The sequence below is a fragment of the Haplochromis burtoni genome, unplaced genomic scaffold, assembly GCF_018398535.1.
Source record: "Haplochromis burtoni strain Fernald_Lab_line unplaced genomic scaffold, NCSU_Asbu1 Contig_123, whole genome shotgun sequence".
NCBI classification, from domain to species: domain Eukaryota; kingdom Metazoa; phylum Chordata; class Actinopteri; order Cichliformes; family Cichlidae; genus Haplochromis; species Haplochromis burtoni.
Genome location: NW_024582484.1, coordinates 889,118 through 911,587, shown reverse-complemented (window position 1 = coordinate 911,587; position 22,470 = coordinate 889,118). Strand labels below are relative to the sequence as shown.

The 22,470-nt window shown below is 45.4% G+C and overlaps 1 protein-coding gene across 3 annotated transcripts in view; it reads right to left on the bottom strand.

Moving 5' to 3' along the window:
- The window catches only part of LOC102310655 (fibroblast growth factor 12), a 47,634-nt gene that overhangs the window by 14,114 nt on the left and 11,050 nt on the right, over window positions 1-22,470 (bottom strand). The window contains exon 1 of one of the 3 annotated variants that reach the window (XM_005929364.3): window positions 17,333-22,426. The exons of 1 other annotated variant lie outside the window; for it this stretch is intronic. In XM_005929364.3, coding sequence (XP_005929426.1) covers window positions 17,333-17,438 — 106 coding nt within the window. In that variant the 5' untranslated portion in view covers window positions 17,439-22,426. Of the gene's footprint in view, window positions 1-562; window positions 3,096-17,332; window positions 22,427-22,470 lie in introns of those variants that run through there. One more of the 3 variants, XM_005929363.3, reaches the window with a different exon arrangement.

Below are 22,470 nucleotides of genomic sequence, written 5' to 3'. Positions count from 1 at the left end.
GTCTCCATCGGGGGAGGCGGGGTAAGCACGGTTACCTGATCAGAACATCAATCAGTTCTGATCAGGTAACCGTGCAGCAACCAAGGTGTCTGTTTAGTGTTCGAGTGGGAGGAGCCAGACGTCTGAAAGCGACGTTAATAACTAGGGGGGAGGGGCTTCAAAATAACTGCCCGGATTTGTTCAAGTTGCCAAGTTGGGAGGTTTCCTTCCTCAAGGATTCCTGCGTCATTGACAGGAAATGTTCTCATATGGCGATCTCAGGTGCACAGAAGGCCTGCTCACCTGCTGTTAAAACCAGCCAGTCAGAGGAAAGCTGAGTTAAAGCTGCAGGTTGTTCACATTAAATTGGACCTGTGTTATTTCCTGTCATATATCTGCTACTTTACGAGCGACAGCCAATCAGAAAGACAAAGGATGCCCTGTGTAAGATAAAGAAGGATTATTTTGAATGGTGACTCGTGCTAAGCTGCTCTGATCAGCGTGGTCATGAACCTGTGTGAGAGCAGTGTTCCCGTCCCGCCGTAACACGGCAAACCTTTGCTCTCCGAATCGTTCCACCCACCTGGTTTCCGGCGTACTGGTCTTTTCTTTCCGCTGCAGAAGCGAACTTTGCTAAAGACGCTGAAGATGTGTCGCTCACACAGAGACCTCGGGTCTTTACTGGGACTTGAGCGTCGCTTGTTAGTGGCGACTTTGTCGCTGTTGGACTCGCGGGCCTGGCGCTTCTGTCTGATCAGGGAGCTGGCGATAGCCGCCGCCATATCTCTGAGAGGAGGACGAAGCCACAGAGGAACAAAATATCTGCTCCTGCTGTCCGAGTCTGAGGCTGACGACCCTTCAGTCCGAAACAGGTGACATGTCGCCTGACGGGCCTCGGAGGGACCGAGCCAAGATGAAAAATCTTCTCCCTTATGGCAGATCGTTGATTAAGAACCAAAACGTTAGAGATCCACTGTGTGGAACAGCTGATGCACAACGGTCACACGTACAGGCTTCAAAAGAAAAACACCAGAAGGATCCTGAAAATCCACAAAAGTGAAGAACCCGGCAGTCGTTTCACGTTTGTGCGATTCACCGCACAAAACCTGTGTGCACTCCGATGTTAGGAAACAGATATTCCTCTTAAACAGTTTAAATAGTTGATTTATGAGTATATGTTTACATGTTGAGGCTTCCTTTCTGACGACTAATCCAAAGAACGGTGATGAAGTCCCCGCACTCTTCAGCTGAGGGTTTGGAGATAGATCACAAATCCTGATGGAGCTCTGAAAGACGGAAACTTTAAATATCCAGAGAAGAACAGAATACCTGTTCCCTAAATAACCCTACAGGTTCCCACACAAGTTAAGACGCAGCACTGGCCTGGAGACGATTATTAAAGGAATAAAGAAAAACTCTGAATGAACATTTGATGAGTGATTACGCCTCGATCGAGGAGCTCATCGTGTCTGCTGGGTAATTTATCACTTTAGGTCGCCTCCATCTTTCAGACGCTCCGATGGAAGCGCACATGGCAGCAGGGATTTTCTCGATTTACGCGCCACAAACAGAAGAATCAAAGAGCTTCACCGTGACGTTTCTTCACATCTCTGTGGAGCGGGAGGAAAGCATCTTCATCCACCCGCCTACATCAGCTCGTCAACAACTTCCCGACATGCAGAAAAAGAGGAACAAACCCGAGAAGTTCAGAATTATCCCAGAGAAGAGCCGATAAAGCCGCCGATTCCACGCGCGTGCACTCCGCTCTGCTCTATTTTACTCTACTCTGTTCTCCTGCCTCATCCTCTCCTCCTCCTCCTCCTCTTCCTCGCAGGCTGAGAGCTGCTGAATGTGAAGAGAGAGGAGCGAGGAGAAAAGAGAGCAGCCGTCAGCGAGAGATCGAGGAGAGAGAGAGAGATGGAGAGAGGAGAGGTGGAGGTGTGGAAGAAGCTCCTAAAAATATTCCGCCTGATGTTTCATGTTGCTCCCACATCAGACCACTCCATCTTCACTGCAGCATCCCGACGCACACGAGTGCGCTACACGCCGCAGGACGACTGGTTACTACAGAACAACATCAGCATCGAGGCGCCCCGCTGTCGGAGTCGTGCATGTTAGAGAAAAAAACCCTTTCGTTTCACTTTAATCTTCAAACCAGATCATCACAAATTACAGCCAAACGCTGGCTTCTGCACTGAGCGCAAACATTTTGTTTGTTTGGACCCAAAAGTGACCAGATCTGGACACGTGCGTGGTTAGAAGACCTCATTTAGGCTCTGATCAATTTTAAAATGAGGATTTTCTGCTTTTGTTTTGAAAATATATCTACAGGAAAGGCAAAAGCAGCTGGCGATAAAAAACCTCAGAATCCTGCAAACAACACGGCGCTGTCTGATACCACAATCTTTTGCAGCACAATCCGCGCACACACATGTTCTGGAGAGCATCAGCATGAAAACAACTTCAAAAGCTACGTTTTCACCGACCTAATTGAAAAATAAAACAACTGAATTTTAGGATTTTGGGGTTGTTTTTGTAGCAGAGCACAGTTTGAGAAAATTCAAAAACTATAATTATTACAGAATTATTAGCAACAAGCACACTTCTCTAGAAAATTGCCACATAGTTCAGACATAGTCCTCATCATTTTGAACATTAATAAAAAATTCCTCTCTGCATGTGACCCATTCACTCAGCAAAGCAGTGGGCAGCCACCAATCTAGCGCCCAGGGAGCAGTGTGTGGGGACAATACCTTGCTCAGGGGTACCTCAGGGTAGCCGTTCAATGGATTCGAACCCCCGACCTTCCGATCATAGGGCCACCAATCTACCTACCGAGCTATCCCTGCCCCTACGAAGCAGCTTAGTGTCACTTTGAGAAGGAAAGTCTGTTGTAAGAGGCGGCTCTCCCACAGGGCTGCTCCATTATGGCAAAAATCCACACTTAAGGAAACTGAGGCATACTGAGTGTCTTGATGCTCAATCATCCAGGTAAGGAGATCCCAAAAGGTTGAGTCTGTTCATCTGGAGGTTTCAGTGGCGTTTCATCATCATCAGGTGACGTCTGCAGTCTCAGCGGACTGCAGGTTTCAACCTTATAAACAGGACATTTGGACAATGACTGAAACCAGCCAATGGGCTGGGAGGTCACTTTCTTTATCATTAATATGCAAATTGACATCAATGGTCATGAGTCCCATTCACAGAGAGTTGGGGAATGGCTGCAATCACAGCATGTAAGATGGTGACAGATGGACCCTTAGGCCCCTCCTCGATTCAGAGATGGTCTTTCCCTTTTCACGTAAATGGCCTCCTTGACTCCGCCCTCAAACCAGCGTTCCTCCCTGTCCAGGATGTTACATCCTCATCATTGAGTGTCCACTGGCCTGTAGGTGTAGACTGCAGAGTAGCTCTTCTGTGTTGGTCCACCCACATTGAGGTTGCTTGGTTGTGTATGGAGGAGGTTGGGGTGGATGGATGGGTGCAGGAAACAGAAATGTTCAGACAAATCCTGATCTTTTCCTCATCTGATCATATTCCTGATGAAACCAGATATTTACATTTATATTACTACATAGCAGACGGCTTATTTAACAGTGATTTGTGGCCCATCTCTTGCTGCTGTGGGTTTTATTGTGGAGCAGAAGCCCTGAGGAGATTCTGATTTATTCACGGAGGGAGCAGATAAACGCGGTGCAGTAAAAGTCTTCACTTTTTCCATGAAGCATGTAGTTTAAAACAACGGAAACAAGGTGCATGTTAAATTGTCGAGCTCTGCAACCTCTCAGTTTCTGCTCTGAAGAGTCTCTGCTGTGCCGCGCTCACACTTCCTGTCAGAGGCTGTGAAGTCAACTGCAGGGTTACATAAAGGCATCTTTATTCCCGCTGCATCTCTACAGCGGCAGCACACACGGCTCACGAACACGTCGCCGGGGCTGAATAACCGTGAGATCTGCTCCAAGTCAGGAAACGCTCTCTGAGCCCGCAGGCAACGACGTGATCTGACACTCAGCCCGCCGTCCTGTCGTTCTGCGCTCAGAGCAGAAATGATTCACTCATCGCTTCACATCTGATCACGCTGTGAATGCTGGAAAGCTGCAGCCTCAGGTGGGGAGACAAACCCAGAGAAAACTGATCCCAGCTCTGTGCACACGGCTGAGTCTGAGCTTCATTATGAAAGAGATAAATCTACAACAAGTATTTCAAATATGGATTAAAATACAGCTTTTTTCTAGATTCGTTAAATGATTCTTTGGCATAAGATTTCCACTGAAGCCTCTTTATTTCAGACCTCTTACTACTACTGCTTCTACAACTGTTTGTTAATACAGTTAACCTCTCAGCAGTCGTGCTATTGGTCAGATAATGTCATTAGAATGGCTCCAACAGCACAAACACAGTCCAGAGGTGCAGTTCAGGTGAAGCTAGCAGACCGCTAGCAGCTACAGCCGCCTGTGTCACCAATGGATCTATTAATGCAAACTTTAAACCTTAATACAATTAAAACAGGTGAGTTATTAATAAATTGTCCTACGAAGGAAGAAATGATTTATAGAGACCAAAATAGTTTTTCTGTCAGGCTGTAAACGCGCTTATTTCTGCTGTTGGACATTTCATCGTGGGAGTCTTTTTGGACTGACTCTGGAGCCCCCTGTGGACATTAGAGGGACTGCACCTGTGTGTTGGCTTCATTTGCTGTCATATTTCTGGCATCCAGTAGCTGTTAATAGCTGCATGTTTGTGTTTTAATTACCGTGTTTATATTCTTTCCTTGTTGTTTCTGCATTGATGTGTAAATGGAAAATAATACAGATCCATATTTTTATTCTGGTACTCCAAGGCATAGCTTTACATTACATTACAGTTTCTTTAAGCCCTCCCGATAAGTGAGCTTTCATCTGATTGACCAGCTCTGTAAGCCTACCGAGGGGCATGTATAGGCCCAGTGTTACCAGTAATCAGTCCAAACCGAGAACTCAGAGCATCTGTGGTGACCACAAGATCTTATTATTATGGGGGTGGGCACTTATGCTAAAACACTGGTAACCTTTGCTTCCTTTGTGACTGACCTAATATTACGGCGTACTGAGCTGCTGCAGCTATTCTCCTGTTAAATCTGCTGATTAAAGCAAATTTTGGGGGGTTTAGGATCTGGTTCTGATCCAGATCATCTCATTTTTCTTTCTGAAGAGTGAAATCCTGCAGAGAAGTGTGAAACACTTTCAGCAAACAGGTCATTTCAGCGCCGTTAAAGACGAAGGCTCCACCTCTCTTTGGTTTGTCTCTGGACCTGAGGCTGAGGCGTCCAGCAGGATCCATGGCTCACGCACCGAAGTGAAACTGAATGGGATTAACTTCGTCACTAACCGGGTGCGCACGTGTCAGTGAACGCACCATCATGCTGAATGTAGGCCTACACTCTCGCAGAAAAAAAAAACAGGTCAGCGTCTTTAATTACTGTCGTGTATTTGCGTCCTCGTACCTGCTCAGTGGGACTGAGGGAGGAGAAACGTCTCCGTCGCTCACTCTGATTATCAGATCCTGACGCTGCCAGTTATCAGGTCAACAATGTCTGACTCACTCGACGTTAAAAGGATCGTGTAATTATTAACTTACTGCTTTCCGATATCTGTAGAAACAAATGAAAATGCTTATTTGAGAGGAGATGTGCAAGACTCATGTCTACCTCTAAATCTCTTAACCCAGTTCTCTGACACTGAAGCTTGAGGTCTGTGGGCTAAATCCAGCTCTTCACAAGTTTTAGTCTAGCACATCGCACATCTCCTTGTAGCTCCTCCATTCCTTAAAAGCCCACTTTCTATTGATTGGTGAACACGTGGAAGCCTGCCAAGAGTACGGAAAAATCATAGTAAAGAAAACGCTGGAGGCCAACTCCAAGGCAACCACGCAAGCGTGGAAGATAAAGATACGAAGCACCGTCCCCGCCAGTGTTCTCCATAGACCTGCAGCTCGTCGTCAAAAGCAGAGACGCACATAGATTCAGGAGTGGAGTGACCGTCAGTCACATCCTGTACGTGGACGACTTCTGTACGCCACGATAGAGCGAGGCATCGACTCAGCGATCCACATAATCAGGATCTGCTGTGAGGACATCAGGATGTCATTCGGACTGTAAGAGCGACACGTGCTGAGAAGCTGAACGGCAGGAATAAGATCCAAGCCATCAATATGTACGTCCCCCAGACACCCAGCTGGGATAAGAAGGTGGTCACAGGAGGAAGTTACCGATTTCTATGTATGTGGCCATTGGAGGAACTGCAGCTTTAAGCTTAACCGAACCCTTTTCTTCTTCTTTTTATACACTTTTAGTACTTTGTGTCATTTCTATAATTGATGTCAGGAGAGATGAGTTTAATTCGGGTTTTGTTTGGTCTACATCGACTCTGCAGCCTGCATCAGGGACTTAACAAGACGACTGTCAAACTATTAGCTTGCTAATGTTGATATTTATCCTCCACCTCCAACTGTTCACTGTAGACAAACACCTGTACGACATCACTGACCTGTCCTGATGGTCGCAGGTTCGATATCTGCTGAATAATGTAAGTTCATACCTGGGAGAGTCCAGGACCGAAGGACAGGAAAGCCACTGTGGCAGCACCACAATCGATCCCACGGCTCATTGACACCCAGCAGTTGTGTGTGTGTGTGTGTGTGTGTGTGTGTGTGTGTGTGTGTGTGTGTCAGGTATGTTTCCTGATCAATAGACAGACTGCCTCATCAGAGGGCAGGAGAATGTCAGCAGGGCAACAACAGCAACACCATTAAACTGCCAGAGAACACAGTACACACAGTACACACAGTACACACACAGTACACACACAGTCACACACAGTACACACACAGATCAGTACACACAGTACACACAGTCACACACAGTCACACACAGTACACACAGTACTTCGTACACACAGTACTAACAGTACCACAGTACACACAGTACACACAGTACACACACAGTAACACACAGTATAAGTACACACATTACACACAGTACACACACAGTACCAGTACACACACAGTACACACACAGTACTCATACACACAGTACACACACAGTACACACAGTACACACACAGTACCAGTACACACAGTACACAACACACAGTAACACACAGTAACACACGACACACAGTACACACACAGATACACAGCACAGTCACATACACACAGTCTTCCACGTAAATCCGTCACAGTACACACAGTACACACAACAGTACACACAGTAACACACGTACGCAGTCACACAGACACACAGTACACACACGTACAGTACACACAGTACACACACAGTACTTGCAGTACACACAGTACACGTACACACAGTACACAGTACACACAGTACACAACACAGTCAAGTCCTGAGAGAATCAGACGAAAAGTTTTATACCATTTCACACAGTCACACACAGTACATCACACAGTACACACAGTTACACGTACACACAGTACTACAGACACATCAGTACTACAGTACACACAGTACACACACAGTACACACAGTAACACACAGTACACACAGTCACACACAGTACACACACAGTACACACAGTACAAACACAGTACACAGGTTGCTCATGATATGAAAGAACCTCTCAGACTGAATATATGTATTTAATACTGCATTTGTCTTCTGCCCAACACAGTGTGTTAACCACAGAGTCTGGCTGAGCGGTGACTCACAGCACAAGGTGGTTTAAACCCACTGAGCTGCAAAGCTCTGCTCTCACTGTTATCCTGTAATAAAGAGGTTAGACTGACCGAACATAAATAACTGAAATAGGGACCAATAATGATTAAACACTGTGGTATGAATGTGTTGTTCTAAACAGAAAGGTGAGAATGTGGAACAGGTAAACTCGATAAGGACACAGCAGGAAAAGAAGGAGGAGAGAGATAGTGTGAGGCACAGGTGAACTTAATCAAGGATCGACCCTGTAAACTGAGGAAGTAAGACATGAGATAAATTATTAGGCTCTAAAAGAAACAAAAGATGAGGGAGAGTAAGGCACAGGTGAACTTAATCAAAACAATAAGCACTGTGAGAAAAGGAGGGAAAGCAGGAAAAAATCAGAGAGCAAACACAGGAAACACGAGAAACCAGGAACAAGGAAGATGTGCAAAGCGAGATCAAAAGACCGCGACGATGAACCAGGACAGCTCTGGGATTTACTTGCAGGAAGACAGTAAGTATGAGACGGGAGGTGTTTTCAAAAATAACCTGGAAAAAAATCTATTCCAGGTCCATCAGAGACACATTCAGCCCAAAACTGAGGAAAGACTCCAACAAACAGCGGCGTGGGCGGCACAGAGGACGGCCGCTGGATGTTCAAAATGTTAACAGCAGCACGTATTGTTCCTCCGTCTATTGTTTCACGCCGAGCGTGCACACAGCGATATATTTTTAAAAATCTGCCGTTTCTCCTGCCGATGACTCACCGCTCATAACAAACACAAGCTCAGAAAGCCGGCCCGCCATCACAGAGATGATCCGAGAAGCGGGATTCAGACGACTTTATAGGATGGCGTGAACGACACGTGCAGAACGGTGGTGCAGTCAGACTGGACTCTGCATCTACAACAACATGAATCTGATTGATTAAAAACAGCAGCACTTCATATGTGATGTGCTTTACATAACAGTGAGGGCATCAGGTGGAGCGCTTTTATGTAACACGTGTAATTTATTGATTTTGACTTGATTTAATGGATAATAGAAATGATGTGTGAAGAACCGTAAAAGTCTTTACTTGGTCATTCCACGGGAACGCAGAAAGAAAGGAATTTTTCCCTCTGTGAAAAGCAGGAAAAGGGTTGTTTTTTTTATATGGACACTCTGATTCGTTTTAAGTGTTATGTAATATAAATTTGATAACGTTTGAATATTTCTGTCTCAGTAAACGGGCTCTGTTCACTGGACAGATGCTGCCATCTGCTGGAGGTCAGGTCAACTGCAGGTTTGAGTCTGTGGGGAGGAATCAGTTTCATAAAGTTTTTTGAATCTGTTTTCTTCTTGTTTTGGATTTTAATGTTTGGATATAAAGTTGATGTTTGTATTTTTCCACTTTTACCTTAAACCTGCAAAGAAACATTAAAGTAACTTTTTCCTGATCTGAAAAGCGATTATGCTTTTTACATATACATATATAAATATAAAATATTTTAATGAGGTGGAGTTAGTGTGACGCCGTATCGAGGCTTGAATGATCACATGCATGGCTAAATGCCCGGTGGGCCGATGGTGATTTTTCGTTTTTATGGGCCGATGATACATATTGGTCAGATGCAGGTCGATGTGTAACAATAACTCAGTTGTTTGGTGGTGGCTGTGGCGGAGCTTCCACTGAGGCCAGCAGGTGGATGAGGGAAGGGGAGGCAGGAGGAGGAGAGACCCGAGGCGGCCGCCGGTCCGAGTGTCAGGTGAACTGAACTTCAGGTAAGAAGTTATGACCTGCAGTCTCTCTGGGTCAGATATGAACCAAGTTTAGCTGGAGTTTATTTTCGTTACCATCAGTTACAATAACTCGTACTGCGTGCTAGCTAGCATGACGGAGTTTCTATACAGCTGGGTGGTGCTATGATGTTACTGATAGTGAACTTTATTTAATTCATAAGGTCAGTTAGTAGAGTTGCCAATCGTCCCGTAAAAAGACGGAATCGTCTGGTATTCAGAGAAAATATTACGTGTTTTGTGTTGAGCTGAGAAGGAACAGTTTGTCCTGAACTTCAGCTACAATGGAACAAAGACAGAGCTGGAGTTATTCTGTGTTTACGCTGCAGCTGCCTCTTCTCCTCTCATACTCTCCCCCTCTCTCTCCCGTTTCTACTTCAGTCATGAAACTGATCAGTGATCAGCTGATCGGCTCTCTTGTTTATTTATCGCTCACTTTGCGCCAGAAAGAGGAAACCAGCGGATGTCGCGCTAAACAACAGCAGCACGTTTAAGCTTGATCAGCTGTTGTTAGAATTGATTTAATATTAATTTCTAGTATCAGCTGATGTTTGCTGGAGCCACAGCTGTAAAGCTGCTGGTCAGGATGGTTTGGATATGTGGTGAGAGGGAAACATGAAGATGAAACCAGGAGATGTCCTTACTGAACCATCAGAGCTGTGATGGAGAAACAGGTTTACCTTTTAGGTGACATGGATGAGTTGAAGTGAAGTTATGAACTGTTGCTGAGAGACAAATAACATCCCGCGGCCTGGTGGATCTGAAAAGGTTCACATCTACCCGTGACTTTCCTCCTGAATAAACACCACAGAAGAAGAACTGAACAGCCAAAGCTCAAGCTGACACGGCTGCTTCTTATTCGCTGTCAGCGAGGTGTCGTCACAAACTGAATTCTGGACGTGTTGCTTGCAGCCAACGTTGAGATTTAACTTTTGAAGGCTGTAGTTCCAGCTAGCTTGTCTGATGCTAACTGCTGACTCATCTAGCTGACTACTCATCTAATTGTTGCTATGACAACCATACTTGTAATATATAGATAGATACCCACCTAAAAGGAGCGCCCGCTATCAAGCTCCAGTGATCCTTCCTGCCTGAAACTTTAAAGGTAATTTCTAGATGAGACTGTGTATTTAGCATGTGGCTAGCAGCAGCGTTTAAGCTAACGTGAACGCAGTGAAGCAGGAAGGGTTAACCTCGCCTCAGCTTTGAGACGATTGGAATATAAAACCCGTTTCTAGTTTTTTTCAGCCAATTAAAGTGCTTTACACCACATTCACTTTTACCTGCATGCTGTGGATTTAGCATCAGACGGGTCTGCTAACGTTAGAGAGCAAAAAAACAAATCTTCACAAACAAGATGTTGCTTTTCAGGTGACATTTCTTAAATTCATTTTGCGGTTCCAAATTATTCCAAGTGGGTGAAAATTCAGTAGAAAGGGGGTGATGCAGACCTAACTCCACCCTCAGTCACTCAGTCTTAAAGCCGAACCCTAACTCTCAGAGCCTGGAGCGTTTCAGTTCGTCTTGAAGTTTTCCTGTTTCCTGTTTCTCCGCATACTGAGCCCTGAAGTGGGTGTGGCGTTCACTGTCTACTAGAAACAACTCCTAACCCTAAACAGGTCAACTGGTGGATGTTACACATGTTCCCCCTCTCCAAGGGTCAGGTGCAGACCTCACAGTTAAAAAGACAAAACACTCAACAGATCAAACACAACCAAAAAGACAAAGAAACCAAAAAGATTCAGAGTCACATAAATCTGAAGCATTCGTCACAATAAACACTACACCTACAAAAATCACCAAAAGTTTAACTGAAATCAGGATTAAACCTTTTTTCTGACCTGGAACATAAACTTTTACCACCACGTCTGCTGAATCATCCGGACGGTTCAGTTCACGAGTCTCTGCAGACGCCCACCTCCACCTGAGCTCCTTTCTCAGATCTCTGCTGGTCACATCTCACCTCATTTCTGTGGTTCATATCCACAGTTATTTTCATAGTGACAAATGTAGTTTGCGGCTGTCCTCTGTATTTGTTACTGTGCGTTTCCTCTCAGTCTCTTGGAGGAGGAGGAGATGCCCACTGTGCCCAGCAGAGGGAGACAGAGACCCTTCTACAGCTCCTGTTCTGTCTGTTTTCAGACGATGTTTCGGTCGTTGTGAATCATTCATGTCATCCTGTCAGCCACTTTGAAGGATTAAAAAGAGAAGCTGAGAACACTCCATGTTCTCGTTTTAAACCACACTTTCAGGCACAGCAGCAGCTCGAGGTCAGCTTTCTCTTCCTCCATCAGCTAAAAAGTCATTTTCAGTAACACGTCCAACGTCAGTCGAGTAATTTAGTTATAGAGATGTCAGCACTACACAAACACACACACGTTTGTTTGGTATCAGCACTGAGAGTCTGCACAATTAAAAATCATCTGAACTGAATTTCTAACCTGTTTTTATTTGGTTTCAGATGTTAGAGTTGATGATGCAGGACACCTGCTGAAGTTTAACCTGCAGGCGTTCTGTGACTGTCACACTGATGGTTTCTATAACTGTGAATCTTGGACTTGTGATTGACGAGCCTTAAGCCAATCAGCATGCAGAGGACGACTCAAACAATGGCGTGACAGATTTACGAAACAGATTCAACTTTTTTTCAGCGTGACTGAAAGTGGATGAGTCCACAAAAAGTGTTCAACTCAGAAAAGCTGCTTTCCCGCCGACCGCAGCCACAGCTATCACCACCTGGTGGCCTCACGATAGAATGCAGGTTTATGGCACTGATGGAGGATTCTAGCTGCTCAGCAGTCCTGGCTCTGCTTTGTCCTGAAACGTTATTATTCACTGCAGATGATCAGATATCCAAAGTCCTACGACACGTTCCTGCCATCAAATTTAAAATGAGCTCACAGTGTTTCCTCTACTGTGAGTAAAATGTGGGTTTATGAGATTAAACTAAAACTGTAAAAACTGTAAAACAATAAAAACGGAGCTGAAAAAAAGAAACCAACTCTGGAAACTATCAGAAACCAAACTGAATTAGAAACAGGAAGTCAACATGAAAGATAAATCTGTGACGAGCTGCCGACCAAGCAGTGACGTGTTCCCTCCACATGATGCTGAAGGTGCTTAGATTTGTGATGAAGGAGCCTTTCTGCTTCTTCAGTTTGACCCACGTGGTCCAGTCTGAAAAACTAAAGATCTACAGCAGACCTGGTGGACCTGACACAGGAGCTGAGAGACGGTGATCGACTGTTTCACTGAAGCTTCATCAGAGATGCTCTCAGCGGAAGGACGGCTGTCAGGAAGTCGCTTCACTGAGCAGAGGAACAGGTCTGATGGAGAGATGGACGCACATCAAGGTCAAGAGGAGGTCAGGAGGAGGTCCATCAAAGAGGTTACAGACATCAGAGAAACACGGTGGAGACTCTGTCACGGTTCTGCTGCGTGTCAGTCAGCGGTGTTGGACAAACTGATGAATTATGAGGTCAGAGTTTGAGCCATCATGCAGTAACATCTGGAAACATCTGAGTGGCAGCAGCTTCATTTTTCAGCATCACAATGACCCCAATCACACTGTTAATGCAGTGAAAGCACACTTGGATAGAAACGCACACGTCGGTCATGGGTCGGCCTCCCAGAGCCCGGACCTCACATCACTGAAGCAGTGTGAGATCATCCTGACAGAGAACAGCGCAAAGGGCAGAAACATCCAAGAAGCCTGGAGAACTGTTCCTGAGACGGCTTAACGGGACAACAGAGAGCTGAAGAATAAAGGTGCTCACACTGAATATTGTGCGTCTGCATTTATTTTAATAACTGACATTTTCCTAAGAAGTGTGTGTGTGCGCTATTTCTACTTGAGTCCGTCCGGAGTCACTTGATATGGACGGGTCTCCGGGTCGGAGCAGCAGAAATGCAAAGTGCTGACTGAGCCGAGCAGACTAACAGCTGCTCAGACAGAAATACACGAAGCTGTAAATATAACGGAGACAACACACACGCACACAGTGTGTGGGCTAATTTTAGTTAGCATGTTCTGTTTCTGTCACAGGCCTTTAAATGTTGCTCTCGCTGCTTTTTGTTTGACACAGAAACTCAAAACTAAAACGAGAAACTCCAAGAAAACTGACCCAGAATCTCCCCCCGCACTGCCAGTTTATTAGGCACACTTATCCAAAGTAGTTTTTCAGTTTAGAGATGAGCCTTATCGTCACTGTGGATGCTCCGTCAATCATCATGCCTTCAGCTCTGCGCTGTTGGAATAAACTCTGTGTTTTATCAGCCTGTCGCTTCAGCTCGACTCCCAGCTGTCAGAGGATGATCTTGGAAAACTTTCAAATAAAGTCACAGAAGCTTCTGCAAACTGCTGGAAACCTCGAGTCACACAGGCCACGCCCCTAAAAATGGTAATTATAAACAGGCAATGATCTCTAGAGACGAAACCAGTTTGTTTTATCAGGTTGTAAACATGTTTAGTTCTGGGGGGACTGACACCCCCAGTGGACGTTAGAGGAACTGCAGCTTATTCCAAAAACATCAGGACTGGTTATTGGAGGGGGGGGGGGGACACCTGGAGTCCAGATGTGAGGTTTAACTGAGACTTCCTGCTGTCTCTAAACGAAGGACGACAGGTTTCTGTCCTGCTGCCGAGCAGCTGATGGGTTTGTGTGTTTATATTTAAGCAGATATTTTGGTGATGTGAGAATCTGTCAGTCATCAGCTGATGAAGGTGTGAGACACCGAGACCTTGACGCTGATATTTATAATCGTCTACGAACACGGGACATGTGAGGACGCGGCGAGGACGCGGCGAGGACGCACAGTAACATTTGCAGAAGCTGGTTTTTGATACTTCACAGGCACTCCTCTACACGCTAAACGCCATTATAAAAACACACCTGCTCACGAAGCGCGTCATGAGAAAAATTGTTTTCTGTGAGCTTTCTGTCATTTATACGAGTCGCAGGTTTCACTGCAGCAGGTGTTTTACTGAAGTGTGTGTGTGTGCACAGGTTGTGTCCCTGCAGTCACACACTCAGGTGTTTGCATGTCATTTGCCTTTCTTTTGCAGCACAGAGACCTCGACCTGCAACAACTCCAGCACAACATGGGATCCAAGCAAGCGCAAAAACACAACAACACACCAATCAGACACACAATAAATCCATGCAGCAGGTGTGCCGTGTTAGTCACGTGTAGTCTTCACCTAAAGATCAGCTGATGACGTGTCGACGTATTCGACATGTATCGATTTTCTGTTTTCACAGCTTTTGTTTCACTTTGACCAAACTTAAGATTAAATATTTAGAGCCTCACACTTTCACATTAACCCCCCCGTCACACACTCTTATCCTGACTTATCGTCTTCTTGGTTTGCAACAAATCAGCCGTCTCTGCTTCGCTGTCCTCTTTTCTACGGTTTACAGTCAGACTGCAGGCTGTTACCACGTTGCAGTCTTTGCTGACCTGTCGTGATACATGTGGGATTGGTGCTGTGTGCTGGTGGCTCTTTGGCTCTGCAGACAGGGACCGTGGGAATTCAACCAAAGCGATGACTACAGAGATGCACGTCAGCGCAGTCCTCCAACGAGGCAACAACGTCCAAAACTCACAAGCTCCGAGAAGTGATCCCTCTCTGTGAGAGGATCGCTGCCAGCTGAGCGAGTGTGGTTTTTTACAGAAGCTGCTGTTTGATTGTTATTTATCCTTCCTTTGGTTTTTTATTACTGTATTCTTATTTTTCACCGATTTTGTTTCAGCCTGTGCATTTTGATAAATACGTTGCAAAATGACAACAAACCTTCTTGAATCTTGAAGTATTTACATAAATGCAAAATACAAAAAGTGAGATGAAACAGAATATTGCAGAAGGTTTTAGAAACAACAATGATGCAGGACAAGAAGCAGGCAGGAAGTGAGACACAGGTGAAGATAATGGCTGTATCCCAATTCAGGGTCTGCAGCCTCAACGATCCTCAAGGGCCGTGTACTTAAAGACCGCTGAGGCCGGAAGTGCGAGGCTTGTGAAATGGGGCCCAGGTTGCCTAGCAACCATGATACTAACAGCTGGAAACGTGTCATACAGCTGTGTTTGACAGAAATGAAGGAGACAATCTTTTGTTCATGTGTTTGTTTCTACATGAGCTTTGATCATTCTCTGTGAGATTAAGCTCAGCTATTGGACGGCGTATATTTTAAAGTAAAGGCTTTAAAACCAAGTTAGTACAAACGTCACTAATGTCACATGACTTTGCCGACATGTGGCCAACAGGAATGTTTTAATGTTCTTCGTTATTAAACATTTGCACATAAATGAGTGGCATAATATTCAGCACTTAAAGTTTACTCTTCGGGCGCAACTCATCCGCCGTTTTTTTTCGGCAAAATTATCAGAACCCACCGCCACGCTATGCATTCTGGGATATGTTGGGCCACGAAGTCTACACCGCCACATCCTTAAAATTCAGGGAAATGAAGGACGCATTTGAGGGCCGCATTTCGAGCAGCCTTTGAATTGGGACAGCCTTCGTCGCGTCGCTGTGACGTAATCGGCCTTAAAATGCGGCCTTTAAGGCTGCAGACCCTGAATTGGGACACAGCCTAAGTGACAGACAGGAAGTAAAAACTGAAATATGACGAGAAAACCAACAGAAAATTACCAAAAGACAAACACTTAACAGGAAGACGCGCACAGAGGGAGGAGCCAAGTGCAATATAACAAATGGACACGCCCACTGCGACGCTACATGGTTAGCAAAGTTGTGCTATGACACCTCAAGCACAGCATTTTCCCCATGATGGTGACTGTGAAACTGCATGCTCATTGGCTAACTAGTTTAGGGCAGAGAGCCGTTTCCCCTTCTTCACACATATACAGTACCAGAAGTCTTTCTGCAACCACAAATATCGCCGCCCTGGTGGCCATTTGAATGAATGTCGACAGTAAAACTTCACATTTACATCCAGCTTTACTACTGTGTTTGGGAAGAACAGACATGGAAACACTGGGCAGACAAACAAATAAAAATGGCATAAACTCAATAACAACACAAAAACCATGTTAGGTAGACTCTTGATTGATTAACTTGAACAGGATATCAGTTTCTGTGTAAAAGAAGTTATAGAGAAACATCATCTCTCTTCTCTGGTTCGCTGCATGCTTTACGATGGTCACAGTCAGAATGTAGGTTCATGATTATTGTGACGTCTCTGGTTTTGGGCATATTTTACACTTAAGTGATGGTGTACCATAAAGCTCTGGACCTCTGCTTATCTCATGTATTCGTGATATTTATGCTAACAACATGCTCCATGAACTAAACGTCAGTTTATCTGCAGATGACACTCTGCTGTATGCCCGTCCTGTTAGCAAACCTCCATCAAGCACTTCCCTCAGCTGCTCCACCCTGCTGCTGCAAACACACCAGGAACTTTCCAGAACACATTTCCAGTTTGTGAAAGACGATCTCAAACTCTTCTGGAAAGTTTCAGGGTTCAGCTTCAGAAAGGAGACAAACAAGGGTCCCAAACTTCCCAAAGCTAATGTGGCCTCTAAAACTCTTCAGTCTATTCTGAATCAGAAACACCTTCTCACATAACCTCCCCCCAAAAAAGACGTTTCTGCAGCTTCATGCAACAAAAGACAGAAGCAACATAAAAGAAGTCAGCGCGACCGGACTCGGGGACAGATGTTTGTGCATATTTCTGTTATTTAAAGTAAATGATGAGATTATAGAGGCGGACATGGTAACTGTGAGGTTAAATCACATCATGATTCTGAGTTGTGAGTCTTCCTCTGCTTTCACCAGCTCTGATCACTACAAAACAAAGTGAGCATTAAAGAATGAGAGAGGACTCAGGTGGGCGCCGTGTCTCCTGAGGACTCACCCTGCTGGCTGCTGTCTTTGTGAATGCTGCCCTCCTCTTCATCGGCCTCCTCTCCTTTACTCTCTCTGGACAGCAGACGCCGAAACAGGCTGTAATAACGGGTCATGGCAGGCAGAAAGCTGACTGAGACTGAAGCTCCAGTCACTTAGTCAGTCAATCAGTGCGCTAATCGATGAGGCAGCCACTGGATCTGTCGCCGAGAGCCAGTCACTGTTAAACACAGGCTCAGAGTGCTGCACACGCCTCCACGTGACCACGCGCAGCTGCTGGTACATTAATACCGAGAGAAACGCTGACAACAGCCAACAGTCGTAGTAAACACCGAGCGCTCGTGTGTCGCCTCCTCAAAGGTTTTCAGACGTCAGGAGGTTCGTGTTCCCGCCCAGCTGCGCATTTGACTCACTCGGTCCGTGAGTGAGTTTCAAGTATGATTTCCTGTCCTGAGCACGAGTTGTGTCACTGTTTGCTGCAGGCCTGATAAATCACAGAGGGGGGGTCAGGTTACACAGCTGGTTTCTGCAGCAGCTCCTGGTTATGCAAAGCAGCGTAAACCAGACCTCAGCAAGTTTATGAAGCACGAAAGGCTCGTTTGTCAGGTCTGTTACTTATTTTAGCTTCTAAATCCAACTTTTAAAAATAGGTACGAGTCCCCAGATAACGAGGAGTGAGAGAAAGATCTCAGGTGAACCAACTACAGCAGTAACACAGTTTGCATTATAGGGGCGTGGCCTCTTTGACTGACAGGTGGATGGTGACACAGGTGGGTGTCAGGCTTCACCTGAACTGGACCTCTGGACTGGTTTTGTGCTGTTGGAGCCTTTTTAATGACATCATCCAACCAATAATGTGGCTGCTGTGAGGTCACTGTGGTAACAGACCACCTATGAAGTCTGAGCTCCAGTTTTTTTGAGTAAAATTCCAGGATTTTAATTGGATGTAACAGATTAGCAGGTACCTGTGTCCGTGTGAAGCACCTGTACAGTCTGTGGAGGCAGACTTAATCATTTCTGGCTCAAAGAAATCACAGGTGTATTTGAAGTGCCAGGAGCCTCTCCTCTCAGTACGTTTGTGTGTGGATCTGTCACGGCTCCAGTCAAAGGCTCGTGTGGGCTGTCTCCAAACACCAACTAGGACCGGGTTTATTTACTATTTATTTTGAAATCTACATTATTTGCTATATTTGATAATCTTTGTCATTCTCCCAGGATACTATCCTATTAACTGGTTCTTTGATATCTAAGCTGGCCTGTAATCAGGAAGGCTACGCCCTCTTATCTACCTGCGTGATCACCTGTGATTTTTCAAGAGAACTCAAACATGAACTTCAGAGAGACACTGGAAATCCTCTGGTATCCAGTCTGTGTTTGAGGTCATCTGGCTCCCAGTACGCCCTTTGGCCCCCTGCTGTGCCAAAAACAAAGACTACCAGACATCTGCTGGAACCTGTAACTCCTCTCAGTCCTGTTTCTAAATCTAAGTCCTCCGTGATGTCACAGTATTGATTTAGGAAAGCAGAGATGATTGGATGCAGATCCCAGCGGGGTTTCCGGAGCAGCTCTGACGGAGGAGACCGGCTGCGTGTTAGTGATGAGGGAGGGCGAGGATGCAGCTCTAATGACAGCAAAGTGATGGTAAATATTTTAAACATCCAAATCAATACCAAGATTTTCCTGAAAGTACTTTACATAAAATCTTCATGTATACTTTATGTATGTAAATAAATAATATTAAGGTGCCGGCAGATGTTCCAGCTCTGCACCGTTACAACAACAGCAGCTGCTTATTTCCCATCTTTCCCTCATTTTGATCATTTCCAGCTCCGTCTTTCCGTTCTGGCCTCCACCACAGCAGCTCTGCATGACTTAAAGTTCAAAATAATCCTTATTTATCTCACACCGAGCCTCGGTCTGAAACAAGCTGTTTTAGTCACGTCCCTTCACAAACTCAAAGACTAAACAGAAGGTGGGAGGGGCTTCTGCGTGGAGCACGCCTGAAGATGATGACCATGTAAGGATATCCCATCTCTGTGACATCACTTCTTATTACTGATTACAGTTTTAAACTGTGTTTAAAGTGCGAAGACGAGGTTGTTCTCTTCATCTGAATGAACAGCAGTAAATAAACACTCAGTGACCTTCCACATCTCTACATTTGCTTCTGATGATGAAGGTTCCTATAAAAATAATCTCCACTGGAGCTGAGAGCCTCTGTGAGCTCAGTCTGTTTACACGTACATCGTCATGTTTGAAGCTTCATATCCTCTGATTATTGGAGAGCGTTGGCTGAGAGCAAACAGCTGACCAGCAGCTGGGCTCGCCCCGTCGAGCCTCCTTTTGTCTCCGATGCTGAGGATGCGTGTTTGTTTTTCAGCTGCAGCCTCGAGCTGCTGCAGTCTGTTCCCCGTGCGACCAGCAGGGGGCGCAGAGCAGGCGTCAGGGCGTGACGATGGGGGGGTGCTGCACTGAAGGACAGATGGTCCATCCCACTGCATCCACGTTTCCCTGTGTGATCAATGAACCAATCAGCTGTCAGCAGGCTCGGCTCTCTCTGGAGATCTTCTTTTTGTGTTTATATTAAAGATAAGAACCTTTAGGTGCACGGCAGAGAAGAAGAAGAATGAAACACAGCACAACACAGCAAGAAAGATGGTGGAAGGAAAACAGAGCTCAGAGCTGCAGCTGAACCCAGAGGAGAAGAAGCTGAGGCTGAATCTGTGCCTGCAGTCTGCTGATCACTTATCTCCTTATCATCAATGTACGTCCATGTAAAGCATCTTATAATCAGCTCAGTGTATGTATGCTCAGTTTCACAGTTTTTTTCTATCCTTGGATCTCTATGATGTCACAAAGAGAGGGCATCTTTAACATGGCCATATGCGAGGAGCAGCCAATCAGAGAACAGCTGGCTCAGTGGGCGGGGAGCGGGTTTCAGACAGAGGATCAAACTCTGGGTTTATTCTGAACTGTGAATCATGCAAAGCCAGCCAATGACAGCGTCAGGTGCTGAACAATCATAACAATAAAGTCATCAGACGTTCATTTATCAGATGCTGTGATTGGCTCCTCTGTACGGTTCTCTGTTACAGAGCGCGCTCAGCTCACGTCCAGACCTGGTCACCGCTTCGTGTCCCAGCACCTTAAATTAATGAGGTATTAAAAGCTTTTTAAGTTCACTTTTATGTGCTGATGCTCTTCTCTTCCCAAGTTCATGATGACAGAGGATAAACTGAGACAGAAAACAGCATCAAACCTGCAAACTGTCTCCGTCTGCCTCTGAGCGAAAGGCAGAAAATAAACTATGAATCTGTCAGAATGAATAAAGGAGCTCCACAGGGTTCTGTGCTCGGGCCTTTTTCATCTTACTAAATATCTCCTGCAGTCATCTCTCCTTCAGCGTGTACATTAAACAAATATGTAGGTCTGCTTCTTTTTTCATGTGATCAATATCGCTAAAATTAGAAACGCCCGGTCTCACACTACTGCTGAACAAAGAAACTATGTGTGTGCTACTTATACAGATTAGTTACATTTTATGCAAAGCCGGTCTAACTCACTATCCTCATACTCAGAGGTCGTTTCTGTGTGGCTGTGACTCCCTCGTAGGTCACAGACTCTTTACAAAGTTGTGATTTATTAAAGTCAGCTCTGGATTTACTTTCTCGACTGAAACCATCACAAGACCATACTTTATCAACACACCTGCACAGGCGAAGCAGGGACGGACTGGTCCTTTACAAACAGGTGGGGACTCTTATTTTGACGGGGTAAGCGTCGTGGATGCAGGAAGCTGTTGGAGCTGCAGAGAGTTTGATGGGAGCGTTAATGCAGCAGAGACATCCATCCTGCTCGGCTGCTGCAGCCATACCACCGCATTACATTAGACTGTTCATCAACCCTGTGTGTGTGTGTGTGTGTGTGTGTGTGTGTGTTGCAGACACCATTTCCAGAGGAGCCTCATAAATAATTGAAAGGTCTGCTGACTCTCTCTCTCTCTGTCTACATGACGATACACTTTTAGGTTAAGCTCGCTCGCTCCTCTCTCTCTATGACACATGCCGTCTCTCGCCCCTTCACACCGTCTCCATGGCGATACTCTTAAAGGACCATGCCACGTTTTCTTTGCACGCTGTCCCGTTTGCCGACGCAGAGGTGACATCAGGCTCTGTGGTAATAAAGCAGCAGGTCTGCTGATTACTTTCAGCCGTCAGTAGCGTTTTTGTCTCTGTGGCAGGAAAAAAGCTTTTTCACAGCTCAAGGTCACAGCTGCCGACAAACAGAAGCATCAAGTCCTCTCCTTAAAGGCTACAATCATTCAGTGTCTTAATGTATGCTTAACAAAAATCACAGCTACTGATCAAAAAACAAGCAATCATGCCAACCCCAACAAATACTGCACAACATCACAGCACTCTAGCTAAACTAACCATTTATCTTTATCACTGCTGCTGAATAAAATATTATGAATCCAGCTCAGAAGTCCCAAATAAAACGTGCTGCATGTCCGACGCACTGCTGGCCCAATATCTGCTCCAGTGAAGCTGGATGTTCATATTAAACATGGACAAAGTTTTTAACAATGAGGTCAGAGTATAATCTCTGCAAACAGCTCTGAACACTCAGTTTCACGCAGGTTTTTCTATCTTTGATGTGTATGATGTCATAGAGTCAATATCCCTAATATGGTTGTCTCAGGCACAGAAGCCCCACCCACTTTCCTTTCTCGGCAGCCGATCAGAAGTGAGTTGGTTAAAGGGCCAGGGGGACTAAACCGGCTTGTTTCAGGCAGTGGGTGAAGTGAGAGGCCCAGAATCAGACAAAGAAGGATCATTTTGAAATGTGACCCGAGTGCAGCCAAAGAATGAAAACAAGGAGCTGCGAACGAGCAGCAGATGTACTTCAACTAAGATCTGGAATGAATAGTGAGTGTTAGCAGACTGTGGCCCTGGTGTGCTCATCTCCAGTCACAGAGTCTGTGGTGTGATCACCATCATCCAGTCCTCCGCCTAAAAAAGCAGCTTCTTGCATATTTATGAGTTTGGAGGTTCTTTGATTATTTCTCTGAGCTATATGTGTGTGTGTGTGTGTGTGTGTGTGTGTGTGTGTGTGTGTGTGTGTGTGTGTGTGTGTGTGTGTGTGTGT